The sequence below is a fragment of the Lissotriton helveticus genome, chromosome 12 (genome assembly GCF_964261635.1).
Source record: "Lissotriton helveticus chromosome 12, aLisHel1.1, whole genome shotgun sequence".
NCBI classification, from domain to species: Eukaryota; Metazoa; Chordata; class Amphibia; order Caudata; family Salamandridae; genus Lissotriton; species Lissotriton helveticus.
The window spans coordinates 875,789,820-875,804,141 of record NC_136073.1 but is presented as its reverse complement, the minus strand read 5'-3'; the positions used below and the strand labels follow the sequence as shown (position 1 = coordinate 875,804,141).

At 46.7% G+C, this 14,322-nt stretch overlaps 1 protein-coding gene across 14 annotated transcripts in view; it reads left to right on the top strand.

The window, feature by feature from the left end:
- LOC144798493 (uncharacterized) overlaps positions 1-14,322 on the top strand; it is a 181,092-nt gene that overhangs the window by 117,312 nt on the left and 49,458 nt on the right. For 7 of the 14 annotated variants that reach the window (XR_013603554.1, XR_013603553.1, XM_078669400.1 and 4 more), the window contains exons 9-13: positions 6,210-7,114; positions 8,446-8,601; positions 8,888-9,085; positions 13,529-13,726; positions 14,061-14,258. Coding sequence is in view for 11 of the 14 variants with exons in the window: in XM_078669400.1 (XP_078525526.1) it covers positions 6,210-7,114; positions 8,446-8,601; positions 8,888-9,085; positions 13,529-13,726; positions 14,061-14,258 (1,655 nt within the window). In the remaining 3 variants the exon portion in view is untranslated. Of the gene's footprint in view, positions 1-6,209; positions 7,115-8,445; positions 8,602-8,887; positions 9,086-13,483; positions 13,727-14,060; positions 14,259-14,322 lie in introns of all 14 variants that reach the window. The other 7 variants (XR_013603552.1, XM_078669396.1, XM_078669394.1 and 4 more) reach the window with 3 other exon arrangements.

The following is a 14,322-nucleotide window of genomic DNA, read 5'->3' as shown; positions in this document are numbered from 1 at the left end:
CTGTAAAAGACTTCATCCCCTTGCTCCTCCCTCTCTGGACCAAAATCATCAACAGCTCCCTGCAACAAGGTCTCATTCCAGACTCCCTCAAGGTGGGGCAAGTCACGCCTATACTCAAGAAACCTACAGCTGATCCGTCTGACCTAAACAATTACCGGCCCATCACCAATATCTACACCCTGGCCAAACTGCTGGAGAAATGTGTCCAACTCCAACTAACAAAACACATTGACCAATTTGACCTCCTCAACCCTCATCAATCAGGCTTCCGAGCGAAACATAGCACGGAAACAGCTATGACACACATAATTGATGACGCCCTCCAAATTCTTGATCGCAATGAGTCCTGCCTCCTCATCCTTCTTGACCTTTCGTCAGCATTTGACACGGTCAAACATGAGAACTTGCTGGAGCTGCTAAGCTCTAGAATGGGTCTATCGGGAACTGTTCTCAAATGGTTTTCGTCCTTCCTTCACAATCGGTCTCAGAAGTTCAAGATCGACAATGTGCTATCTACATCTGTGCCTGCAGATCTAGGTGTTCCACAAGGATCCTCCCTCTCCCCCACACTGTTCAACCTCGTCATGGAACCGCTCGCCACCTTGCTCCAAGCTTCCAATGTCCAATTCCATATGTACGCCGACGACACACAACTTTACCTAAAGCTACAATCCCCGGAAGATATCAAACATCTGAATTCCACGCTTATTAACACTCAATCCTGGCTGGCCGATAATCACCTCAAACTAAATGCTCTGAAAACTGAGTTCCTACTCATCTCACCCCCGGCGAAAATTTCCACCACCCAAACCTGGCTCATAAACCTAACAGCACTCAATGTCCAACCTACCATTGTGGATTCGGCGAAATCCCTAGGCATCACACTCGACGCCAAACTCAACATGCAGCAGCACGTTAGCAAAGCCACAAAAGCAGCTAATTTCCAAATCAACACACTGAGGAAAATTAAACCCTTCCTCCCGGCCGAAGACTTCCAAACTGCTGTACAAGCTTTAGTCATCCCTCGAATAGACTACGGAATTGTGGCCCTCAGCGGACTCCCGCTATCCACAACAGCACCCTTAAGAGCCTCCCTGAACGCTGCAGCGAGACTCATTACTGGCTCAAGTAAACATTCGCATATATCCCCAGACTTAAAGTCTCTAAAATGGCTGCCCTTTGAAGCCAGAATACAGCTAAAAATTGCAGTTATGACACACGCGGCCTTGCACAACAATGCGCCCAACTACCTCGCTCAAAAGTTGTCTATATCAGGAGGCTCAAGATCCAATAGAAGTACAAAAAATCTACTCCTGAAACCTCGTAGATTCCGGAAAGAGAAAACATACAAGCGCTCCTTCTCAGGAATGGCACCCAGGATCTGGAATGCGCTCCCTCCTGAAACCAGGCTTATCTCCTCCACTGCACTCTTCAAGAAAGAAGTGAAAACCATCCTCTGGCAAAGATCTCCTGAACCTTATAGGTGCTGGATCAGAGACTCTGCATTGCTTTGCACCACTGTTCACCTGGTCCTTTGGCACTATACTTCTGCGTGATGGGGACACCACTACGCTATTCTCTTACTACCGACCAATATATGATACACGTTGGTTTACTGACTCACTCTCCCGATGCCCCCACTCAGTTCTCTCTACACTAAAACATTGATATAAGCCATCCACACACCCATGGTGTACCTGAACACCTCTGTAGTGGGAACAATGACTTGTGCCTTTTGATATTACTTGTTTACCTGATTGTATACTGACATGTTTTATGTATGTTATTATTATCCTACCATGTTAATGACTATTATATTGCTACCATTTTCTCTGTTCATTCCTACTGCCCCCACCCTGTCTTTGTGAAGCGCTCTGATATCTATAAGGATCTTGTTCGCGCTATACAAAACTTTGAATAAATAAATAAATAAGTTTCCAAACGGGAATACAGTCCTGCATCTGATTTGCCTACTTGCAATGTGTAGTATTGCTGTGTGATAAATTACTGAGATAAGCAGTGTGCTGGGCAGTATGTTGTCAAGTAGAAAGCCCTTGCCCTAAACCCTACCTCCCTGAGAAACTTTTGAATGCTCGCCCTCACCACCCTAAGAATGAAGCGTGGAAAGGGTGTACTTTTCCCTGTTGCAGAGCCATAGTAGGAGGGTGACTTGGGCAAACAACCTCAACTACCAATTTGGGGTCCAGTCATCCAAGTCTGTCTTGTGGCATCCGCAACCGCTGAATAGCAGTTACTTGTATAATTTTGGACTGACTGGCAGCAGCTTGAATGAATTCAGGCTTCTGGACCACATTTTCGTTGTTGGGTTAAACCACTTTAGGGCTAAAATAGTGCGATTTTGCTCGGCAGACTCAGGAGTTGGAACTAGCTGTAGCACTGCATTTTCTGGTGTCTCTTAAACTGCTGTCCCTGGGGAAGGGAGAGGCGATTGTCTAAAACCAATGACCAGCTTTGGTTTTTAGGTCGAAGCCTAGAGCTGCGCACATTCGTAGTCTCGCTGGCGAGATTGTGTTATCAGGAGGTTTCACTAGCGGGCTTTAAGCCCCGCCCCTCTTTCCCATTAGCCGGCGTCACCGTTTATGGTAAACGGGGGCCAGCCATTGGGAAAGAGGTTAGTGTTATGTACACTTTTCTCTTTTTGAGCCGCCCTACTTGGACTGGCTCGTCTGCCTTACGTTGGTCGCAAAAGGTTTGTTATCTTTATGGAGCCATGTGTTTCAAACTCATGGCCCCAAAAAGACAAGCTCTGCAGCGTGTTTATTTTTGCATCTGGCTTTCCCTTTGTGAAAGCGAGATGCAAAAATAAACCGTGGCTTCCTGGCGAGGCTTATTTCCCAGTTCATGCCCTGTTCCCATTTTCACTTGTGTTTTATAACTGAACCATTTCTGCTTTAACTATGAACTTTCTATACAGCCGCCTCTCCCAGACCTGTATCTTTACTGTCCTCTGTCCATTTTCTCGGTCTCAGAATGTGTTTGTCCGGGGCATCACTCTCTGGCCGCTGTCCCTCTCTGTGTTCACGTTACCTACTATCTGCTCTGTCTCTCTCTCGATCTCTGCTCTTAGCCCTCATCTGCCCCCGTCTTCCTTTGTTTTTATTGACTTTCACTTTCCTTCTGTCTCTGCTCTGTCTTTTCCCCTGGCGATCCTCTGTCCCTGCTGTCCGTCTCCTCTCTCTCTGCTCCCAGCCTCCCTCTCCTCTGGCCCTGCTCTTCTCTCTGTACTGCCCAGCACTTGCCTTTATAATCTCGCTGTAATTGGTTTAAATCAGATTATTGGCGGCTTTCTCCTCTCTGCTCCTGGATAGGTCTCGAGGCCCCACTCAGAAACGTAATTTCTCAGCAATACGCCAGTGTTTTTTAACCTCTCTCGGTTTCCCTCCGGCTGCTCCTCGTGCGTGTTCCTGCTCTCCACCTGCTCCCCGTCACTGGCCCAGCAAAGGTGGCAAGGGCCCTGGCGCAAACCAGGAAATGGGCCCCTGGGGTACCGGTTGGGAATTAAAATCTGAATCGGTGAAGAGCGAACAGCTGCGTTCCTGCCTGTCCTTCACCCATGCAGGGCTTTTGTACTCCGTCCATGCATGTCATTGCCCCAACATGGCTTTACTCCATCTCTACTTCCCTGCAGTCACACTACCGCCTGTTCCTCCCAACGGTACTTGACCCATGCATGTTTGCCTCTGCCTGCTCCTCTTGGTGACGAGTTGTGTGCCCCTCTTCTCAGCCACCAAATCACTGCCTGCTCCCCATGCTGGTGTCTATCCCCTGCAGCTCCTCCTGCAAGTACCTACTCCCTCTGTGCTTTTCTTGCTTATCCTCGGGCCTTGTCTGCTGCCCTGTTAGTCCCAAGACCTACCTGCTTGTGCAGGTTTTTTGGCTACGCATGCTTCTCTTGCAAGTGCCTGCCTTCCCCACCCGCTGTCCACTCAGTGCTTGGCCCCCTTGCTGGCCTATACCTCTTGCCTGTTACTCCTTTCAGTCCCAGCCTCTCCATACACATCATAAAGATGACTACGCCTGCTCTTCATGCAAGTGCCTACTCTTTATGGAGATACCTACTAGCCTACGTGTTCTCTCCTATTAGACCGCAACCCTGCCTGCTCCTCGTGCAGTTACCCAGGAGCCAGGAGCGTAGCAAAGATACCACATGTCACCGTACAAGCAAGGACAATGGTCCGTTTGACTGCTGTTGCGGTAGTAAAATACTGCAATTTGTGTTTAATGGGCCTCTGGTGCCACTGCACCTGCTGCACCTCTACAAGCTACACTCCTGGCGGGCCATGCCTGCTGATCTTGCTAATATCCAACCCCGCCTCTGCTTCCTACAATTCCATTGCCCCATCCCGCCTCTTTGATGCTCCTCGCCCCCTCCCGACCCCTCCCTGACAGGAGGAGCACCCGCGAGCTGTCAGCTGGCACCGCTGTGCCCGGGGCCTGCCAGGGCAAGGCGGTCCCGCCCAGAGGTCCTCTTCGCATGAATGTGAGAGGTGGCCTTTGATGTTGTGCCATGAGGGTGTGGAGTGTGCGGGTTTTTTTCTACCGGGGGGGGTGGGGGGGGGGGGGGGGGTTCTCATTCTATAAATATTATGCGGGGGGCTGAGGTTATTGGTTTAAAATGGCTCCAGAAGCAGGGATCGAGTGGCGATGAGGTAAAAGGGACAAGGGAACGCAAGGGCTGTTCTATTTTATTCTGGGGGTGAAGGGGGGGAGGGAGGTAGGGGGGTGGAGCCCCCCGCACACACCGAAGGCAAAAGCTATGGGAACATAAAGTGAAGACAGAATCAAAACACAAGTGCAGGCAGTCGATTGCTAATTGGCGCGGTAATAGCCTCGCAGGTGGTAATGGCCCCAGGCCCCTCTGAGTGCTTTCCTGGCGGGCTGATATTTTAGTTATTAAATGCGATTAATTATTTTATGTACCGCTGAAATAACGTTGGTCTGATGGCTGTGAAGCTGCTGAGGGTAGTCGGTAGAGGGTCACATGTGAGATGCGAGTGAGGAGCTAACAGATGCAGAGCAGGAACTGATTTTGAATATACAATAGGCCCGGTCGAAATGTATATAGTATAGCATTTGCATAGCTCTTGTTGAACCCGATGAGGCTCAGATGCATTTTGCAGCTGGGCTGCACCCTACTCTGGGGGAGCCAGGTGTTCGTGATTTAGCTAAGTTTAAGCCCTAAACTACTCATTTCACCCTGACACCTCCAACCTGCGTTCTGTTACGGAAAGGCGGCAGATAGCTGGTGTACTGCTGCTGGGCTTTTCAGCCATCCAGCTGCTGGCATCCTCCAGTGCCCAAGATGCTGACAATCAGCAGATCACAATCAACGCCCCTGAGTCTGCTGGCGAGGAAGATAGCTCCCACAGTGTATCTGTTTGCTCCAAGGAGCATAGCAGCGATAGAGCCCTCCACTGAAGCAGCAGCAAAAATAAGGATCACTACAGGGATCCACAGTAAAAAAAAAAAATTAAAAAGCATTGGCATAGCCTATAGGTCTCGCTTTTAGGACCTTATAAGTATTTAGGTATGCAGCACAATATCCTTAGTGCAATAACATCAACTGTTGCATGGCTAAACACTTATAAGGTCCCAAAGGCGAGACCTATTGGCTATGCATAGGAGAGATTGACACGATTATAGCTGATATTTTTCAAGCAGAGATAGATAATGATCAGCATCAGTAGTAGTGTTGAATCACCCTCATAAAACTTGACAGGATCCAAAAGGAAAGGACCGAGGTTGAGCAGTGTGAGTAGTTGAAGTTAGCCAGCCCGACTGCTTAGTCACAAATGCTTCACCCCCGTCTGCCTCCTCTTGTGGAAGCAACAGTCTTATAAGCTATGATGAGCAAGCTATGATAGAATGCAAGTGTTGCACCATAGACCGCTGTGAGATTTGAAGATTTTCTGACTCCTAAACAGAACTGTCACTTCCTTGATATTTGATTGACTTTTCTTTGGAACTCCCTAAATATTTCTGATTCTGCAGCCTTGCTGGAGTGTGTCTTGAGCTTCTACCCCAATGCTTCACATTAAAAACACGTATACTTCTTCAAAGCCAGAGACTGCGGTTTGACAATCATTTATACTCTTTTCACGTCACCTCACTCCAAATTAAAATAAACAACGTGGAGCAATGTGAACGTTTTATTAAGCTAAAATGCTTTACTTTTTTTTGCTTCATAGGTTTTTGAATGAAAAGGAAAGCCCAGCTTATAAATTCTATCATATGAAGCTCATCGCATTCTGTCAAAGCAGTGGTGTGCCCTATGATACTATTGACTCTAGCAGCCGACAAAAAGCTGCCACTCAAGACGCTGACTCTAGTAGTCGACATAAAGCTGCCACTCAAGACGCTGACTCTAGTAGCCTGCAAAAAGCTGCCTCTCAAGATGCTGACTCTAGTAGCCTGCAAAAAGCTGCCTCTCAAGATGCTGACTCTAGCAGCCGACAAAAAGCTGCCACTCAAGACGCTAAACGGCAACCATCAAAATATCAGGATCCAGGTCCTTCGAGTTTAAAGCCTCCAGTCAGTAAAGTTTATGAATCTGAAATTATTGAGATTCTTGATTCTGAGGACTCGGGCTCTCAGAAGTCTGACCACTATGATTCTGAACCTCTGGCGGCTGAATCCCAGGACTCTGAACCTGAAGAACTAGAGCCCAAAGTCTTTGAGCCAAAAGAGTCTGAGTCCAAAGAGTCTAAGTCCCTGGTCTCTGAAAAACATGCACCTGAGAACCAACCCCCTGAGCTTCAAGACACTAGGCCAGCTGTTTCTGCTCGTCAACAACCTCAGCCCAATGAGACTGAGCTTTTTGTCACTTGTTGCTCTGAAGATGATCAGTCTGATTCTGAAGATCTTTCACCATTAAAAAAACAACACAAGGTTGAGCTTCACCCTTATGTTCCATTGGATGGAGGACTTCAGGCCATACGCCCAAAAGATCTGCATGAACAGCCGAAAGAAGGAGAACATAATCGTGATCTTCAGAGTTCTCAACAGCTTGTTGTAGACCCTCAGTCAATTCCTCCAGAGGAACCAAAGAATCAAGCAGAAGTCCTCCAGCCTCAACACCCTATTTGCTGTGATGGTAAGTCTGAAGGATAAGACTAGAACGCACAAGCCTCCTAGCCCATAGTCTCAGGAATCTCTGCAGTCTATTGTAAGCTACCTGCACTCCTACAATCGCATGATCGAAGCTGCAAAATTGGGGACGCCACTACTTCAATATGTGGACTTGTAAACCAAAATGTCCCTAATTTCCTCTGTTACTTTACCAAGGTTTGCTTCCAGCGCATGATCCAAATCACCAGCCCTCGTCTATAGCCCCATCATCAGCCCTAGTGGATAGCCTCCCCTCCTAGTACCCACAAGGCATAAAGTGCCTGCTCTTTCTTCCCACACATTTCTTGAGTCTCAGCCCCCTCTACCCCCATGTCACAAGCATCCTTGAGCCCAGGTTTATCCTACATCCTTTTCAACACCTTTTTTCCCAAAGACAAAAAGGCTAGGTTATGTCCTTTCCCAAATGCAGATGTTTCAGCTCCCTCTCTTTTGAGATCAGATCTTAAACTCTTCTCTCCTTCCACAAACAAGCGACTGAGGGCATCAGTCAGATTTTGGCAGAACAGGAGAAAAATATCTTTGTGGCCACCAGGAGATGGCAGCCCACTTGTCTTTACAATTTTGCCAAAAGTTATTCTGCCACGTCATCAGATGCATTTTTTGACAAAAATGCCCTGCCATCCTGGTATTACTCTAAATGTGGTGGGTGATTCTCCAACAGGTTAGAGGAGGTGACACTGAGGATTCACTGGCTACCCAGCAGGAACTAAGTACCCCTTAAGTCTCAAGCCCAGGATAAAATGGTTGTGTCCTTTAACCACGATGATCACAAGTAGGTACTCTTTTACCCCCATTGATCACAGCATCTACCTCTTTTACATACAAGGCCAGAAGACCCAGTCACTTCTTTGCAGTGTCTTACATTCCTCAGCTCCATGTAAGGGTGCCTTCCTCTGCGCTGCCTAGGTTTGCATGCCTCATCTCCACCCAGCCAATAAATAGACATCTGCTCCTTGGATTGAAAATTGGAAACACCTTAACTCATATTTCCCACAACCAGAAGCTTGAGACTACCTACCCTATAGAAAATGATTTTGCCCTGCATGACATATATTCCATAAACAAGATTGTGCGAGTTGTAACACAACACCACAAAATCAAAGTTAAAATACAGATATTGTAGAGTTAAAAGCCTTCAAGATCATGTTTACAGGTCTGACACCACTGGCACGCATCAAGTCTACTAATCTGATGGCTGGGGTCAATGTCTTCATTCTTACACATATCCTGTTTTTAAATACTCCTATGTTCTAAGTCTTGAACCTGTGACTGATGTGATGTCCTTGCAACTTCTAGAAGAAACTGAGCTTGAAGCAGCAGAGAGCACGGCTTCCGAGGAGGCAGCTGAAAGTGCACCTCCTGCACAGCCTTTTCCGCAACGAAAAAGAGGTCGACCAATTGTTGTTTCCCCTGTTCCATCCAAGAGGTTGTGTGCTGAAGAGGTCACAACAGGCAAGTAGACACATTTTCCATTCCAATTTAGTAGAATATTGAAGTCGATGCCTTCCAATCACACACAAACGCACACATATAAATATATATATATATATGTGTTGTGTGTGTGTATGTATTTTTATAAATACAGATACTGTAGAGTTGAAAGACTTTGAGATCATGTTTACATGTGTGACATCACTGGCACCGAGGATGTCTACTATTCTGATGTGTAGGGTCACTATTTTTATTCTTACACATAATAAAACTCACCATCTTGTGTTTCAATCCTCCAACGTTCTAGGGATTGAACCTATGACTGATGTGGTATCCTTGCAACCTATAGAAAAAACTGAGCTTGAAGCAGCAGAGAGCACGGCTTCCGAGGGGGCAGCTGAAAGTTCATCTCCTGCACAGCCTTCTCCATGTCGAAAAAGAGGTCAACCAATGGTTGTTGTTGATGTTTCATCCAATAGCTTGTGTGCTGAAGAGGACACAACAGGCAAGTAAACACATTTCCCATTCCAATTTAGCAGAATATTAAAGCGCATGCCTTACCCATATGCTATATATATATGTATATATTTTTTGTAGGAAGCTGGCTCTTCATATATTGTACCAAAAAGAGATGCGCTTTGAAAGAGTCCAGGCAAACCCCAAAGGAATTAAACAGGCACAAATGACACCCCAAATGCTCTCTTCTATGGTAGTGGGGGTGAACAATAGGCATATGAGAGAGTAGTGCTAACCATTTATTTCACACAGAAAGGCAGTAAGTGAGACCACACTGGATAAAGATATCCAACAACAATTTATAAAAATAACATGTACATTTACATGGATTTAAATGTCAAGATTATCGGTATCAGGTAAGTACTTTTCAAGTTGTGAATGTTTACAGTTTTTAAAAATAGTGCAGTTTCTGAAATGGTAATGTTACCCTATGGAGGTAAAACATACACTGCATACTGGTACTTCACAGCGACTTTGGGGCCAAACTCCTGGACTTAAGGTACATATGGGGCAAGGTCCTAGGCAGCACCAACAGATCACCTTGGAGGGCACTGGGGCGGCCCGGTGCAGTGGTGCTTTTCAGCTTTGAGTGCCCAATGTTATCCTATTGGGGAAAAACATGTACTTCATTCGGGCACTTCACATCGGCTTACACGACCAGTCTCCTGGACTTAACATGAGTTTGGTCCAAGGCCACACCAACAAGTAATCCCAGGAGGCTCAGGGGCGTCTGGATGTAGAGGTGTGTTACAGCTTCGGCTGTCCCATTCACTTTAATTGGGAAACGGTCCGGTTGCAAAGAGGCTGCATGGGACTAGGAGACCAGACTCACTGAACCAACAAGGGGGCTCAGGTCTCAAAATGCTCAGGGATGTGGGGAAACCTTTGGTCCTCTAATCCTCAGGCCAAGGCGGCAGGAATCTGATTTCCTGGTGCCTGGGGCTCACCTAAATACTAGATTTAGGAGCTGAAGGGGAGTGTAGGGTAGCAGCCAATAGGCTACCTACTCCTGGGGTCACTACGCCCCCTATATGACCTCTTCTGTGGGAAGTGGACATAACCTTGGCTCAAAGTTCCTAATTCTGTTATCACCAAGATGGCAGACTTTTAAATTTCGTATCCATATTAGGTAGCCCACCTTAGGGTTGGAGCTAGCCTGAGGGTGGACACGTCTCTTTGACTGCTGATTTTCCTGCCTGTCCTAGCGCTAGAATGGGCCCTGGTCAGGGGGTTGCCATCCCTTTACCTTTGAGGGAAGCCAGATTTGCATACCAATGGCGGTGGGCTCTTTGAAGCTCCCTACCTTGGAATGCTAATTTACCAGCCTTCCTGGAGGAGGTGTTAAAAACAACTCTCTCCATAGAAGGCATTTTTCCTGATCTCCCGAGAGCGTGGACTCTCACCCCTGGTGGTCAGAAACTTGTTTGTGGTGGCAGGCTGGAGTGGACCAGTCAGCCAGTACCTTAGAGGGCTGGTAGGTTTGAGGTGGCTCTGGGTGCATGTATTAATCAATCTATCACCGGAATCAGTGTGGATTTATTAATAAGAGGTATTTGATAGCAAATACCATAGGTTTCAGCGAAGCAATTATGTAGCTGGGGAACTTGTTTTGACCAGTGCCCAGTACATACCTTAAGATGGCTTCCCTGCTCACTTGTAATGTCTAGTAGTAAAACTAGACATCACAGGGGCATATCTGCTCATGCAGATATTTCAATCAATCAATCGGGTGTTTGTTAAGCTCGACTACTCACCCGTAAGGGTCTCAAGGCGCTGGAGGGTTGGGGTGGGGTCGCAGCTTCCAGTCCATCAAGGAGGGGGTCTGTCGAAGAGCCAGGTTTTGAGGTTTCTTGCGAAGATGGGGAGCAATGTTATCTATCTGAGGTGGAGTGGAAGGTCGTTCCAGGCTCTGGCCGCGCGGAAGGAGTAGGAGCGCAATATGTGATGTTTCCTCACATAAAACATAATGCACCCTGCCTAATAGCTCAAAGGCTCACTACAGGGGTCACTTACATATTTAGCTGCATTGACTTTGGCATGGCACACAGGAGTGTGTTATGTTATGTTTTTTACTCATGTTTGCACCATGTCACTCAGCCTGCAATGGCAGTCTGTGTGGAAATTGCGTGTGGATCCCTTAGAGTGGTATAAGATATGCTGCAGCCCTTTGGGACCCTCATTAGCACTCATGTTCTAGGAATCTGTGGTACCATTTACTAGTGACTTACAGGGGTGCTAAAGACCTTAGCCAGTTGTAGTACAATTAAACAACGCCTTGGTTTTGGGGAAGGAGCACTGGCACTGAGGCCTGGTTAGCAGGCCTCAGTGCACTGTCAGTCGAAAATTGGCATCTAGTAGCTAAAAAGTTGGGAGACAACTGCAACAGATGCCCCATTTCCAACATATGTGTATTTTTTATCCATGTTCTATACAAATGCACTCAGTATAGCTTGAACTACACTAAACCTGAATAAAAATGCAGATACTGTAGAGTTGAAAGCCTTCATGCTCATGTTTACATGTGTCACACCACTGGCACGCAGGATGTTTACTATGCTGATGGCTGGGGTCAATATTTTCAGGGCGTGCCTAGCGCAGCGCACATGCGCTGCTCTATGGGGAGGCGTTTTGTAAGCACTACTAACTTCCTACAGACTTCTCCGTGTGATTTTGTTCACACCCACACATTTTATTGGCCGTTGCGTGTGACTTTCAAAAATGAAAGCACGCAAATGGCCAAACGTGGGGGTATGTCCCGCCTTTTCTGTAAACGTTCACTCCCATGGCCTGTGGGTCTCGGGAGCAAGCGGAGCGATCAGCGGCGTGCAGTGTGCCAGCAGTATTCCAGGATCAGGTTACTAATTAACCCAGCGCGGTCGCTTTCACTTTTGTGACCGTGCTGGGTTAATTAGTAACCTAACAGTATCCACAGGCGGTTAAATCGCATGCCTGCTTAAGTGGAGATCTTCGGTAGAAGGCAAATTGTATTTGCAGGTTTCATTCATGCTGCTTCCTACTATCTTGCAGAACAATGCTAACATCATGTACTGTTTACTGCAAAACGACCTTATGGCCAGATTTTTTCTTTTTTCTTTTCTTCTCTGAGTGCCACGGCATGCCCTCGTGCACCCAACCCCCTCCCCCTTTCTTCCTGTGCACACGTCTCTCTTCCTCCCATCCCACCAACCCCGCCTGCCTAAAGGGGCTGAGGTGCACTGGAAACAGTTTGGAAAGCCCTGGCCTCATGTAACCCCTTCAGCCACAAGACTGTCGAGAGGTGCTGGTCTACGATTATGAAGGGTCTTTGAGACGGAGGCTCTGTTGAGTGGGAAGAGAAGTGCACCTCCCTGCTCTATCAATGCCTTTCCACAGACATAGTAACGATGTGAATGCACACAGGGTGGGGGCTATGGGTGGGAGGGGGAACTGAAGTTCTCCTTACTGTAGGAGTGAGGGTTCCATGCAGCATTCCGTGAAGTTTTGGTTGTGGACCCTATGTTACTCGTATGTGAGGGTGTTTTCTTTTATGCTGCCGTCGTGTTCTGGTTTAGATACTTCTTTTGTGCGTGTGCTTGAGCTGGACTGAAGTCTATTCAGGCACTTGCGAAAGTGAAGATCAAATGCTCGTGGCGTGTGTGAGGTAGCGTGTTCTGCACAACTACTATGACATTGAACGTTTATTGCCCATGTGTCTGTATTGCTGTTCAGTGCCATGTGTGATGCGTGTCACTTTAAGCCAGTGCTGCCCCTTTCGCTCACAGAACTTTGCATCCTTAGATTTGTGAGCCTATTAAAATGTAAAAAAATAAAGTAGCACAGACTGCCACGTGTCTTTGCTGGCTGAAGGTATCACTAATTCTGCGTCGCTACATCTGTGTTCCTGTCTGTGTGCTGCTCCTGTGATTGTCTTCAGATGTCGATCTACCCTGCTCCTGCTTTTCACCAAGGCTCCAGTAATGTTAGCCTTCAGATAGGGGCATTACATATGTGCATGTCAAACTGGAAGCTCTTGTGTTCTAGGAATTCACATACACAAGAAGTGTATGTAGTCGGTAGTGGCGTTGCTACAGGCTACTGTGATGTTGGGTGTTTATATGTTCATGCTACATTACGTGTAGGGGCAAAGGGAGCATGCAGACTCGTGTGATGGGTTTTCATAGATTCATGTTGCTGCTCTGTGTAGGGGTAAAAGAAGGCCTGCATGCGCTTTTGTTTTCACACATTGTACTGCCCATATTCTCCCCGATTGTCCAGATCTCACTGGAATGAAGGCATCCAGTTCTTTCACCTCTCATATAACTTTTGTTTGCATGTCTGTGCTGCTATAAGGCTTATAAGTTCCAAAGCCGTGACCTATTAACTATGCCAATGCTTGTTATTCTTACAGATAGTAAAACTCACCATTCTGTGTTTCAATTCTCCAATGTTCCAGGCCTTGACCCTATGACTGAAGTGGTCTCCTTGCAACCTCTGGAAGATACTAAGATTGAAGCAGCAGAGAACACAGCTTCTGAGGAGGCAGCTCGAAGTGCATCTCTTGCAGTGCCTTCTCCACGTCGAAAAAGTGGTCGACCAATGGTTGTTGCTCCTGTTCCATCTAAGAGCTTGTGTGCTGAAGAGGACATAACAGGCAAGTAGACACATTTTCTTTTCCAAGGTAGTAGAATGTTAAAGTCTATGCCTTACAATTACTTACACACACACACGTATGTGTGTGTGTGTATATGTATTTTTTGTCCATGTTCTAAATAAATTCACACAATATAACCTTAAACTACAATGTAAATGAAGACAAATTAATAGAAATACAGATAATGTAGAGTTGAAAGCTTTCAAGATAATGTCTACATGTGCGACACCACTGGCACACAGGATGTTTACTATTCTGATGGCTGGGATCAATATCTTCATTCTTACAAATCGTAAAACTCACCATCCTGTGTTTCAATTCTCCAATGTTCTAGGGGTTGAACCTATGACTGCCGTGGTGTCCTTGCAGTCTGTAGAAGAAACTGAGATTGAAGCAGCAGAGAGCACGGCTTCCGAGGAGGCAGCTCAAAGTGCATCTCCTGCACAGCCTTCTCCACGTCGAAAAAGGGGTCGACCAGAGAAAGTTGCCCCTATTCCATCTAAGAGCTTGTGTGCTGAAGAGGACACAACAGGCAAGTAGACACATTTTCTTTTCCAAGGTAGTAGAATGTTAAAGTCTATGCCTTACAAACAAAC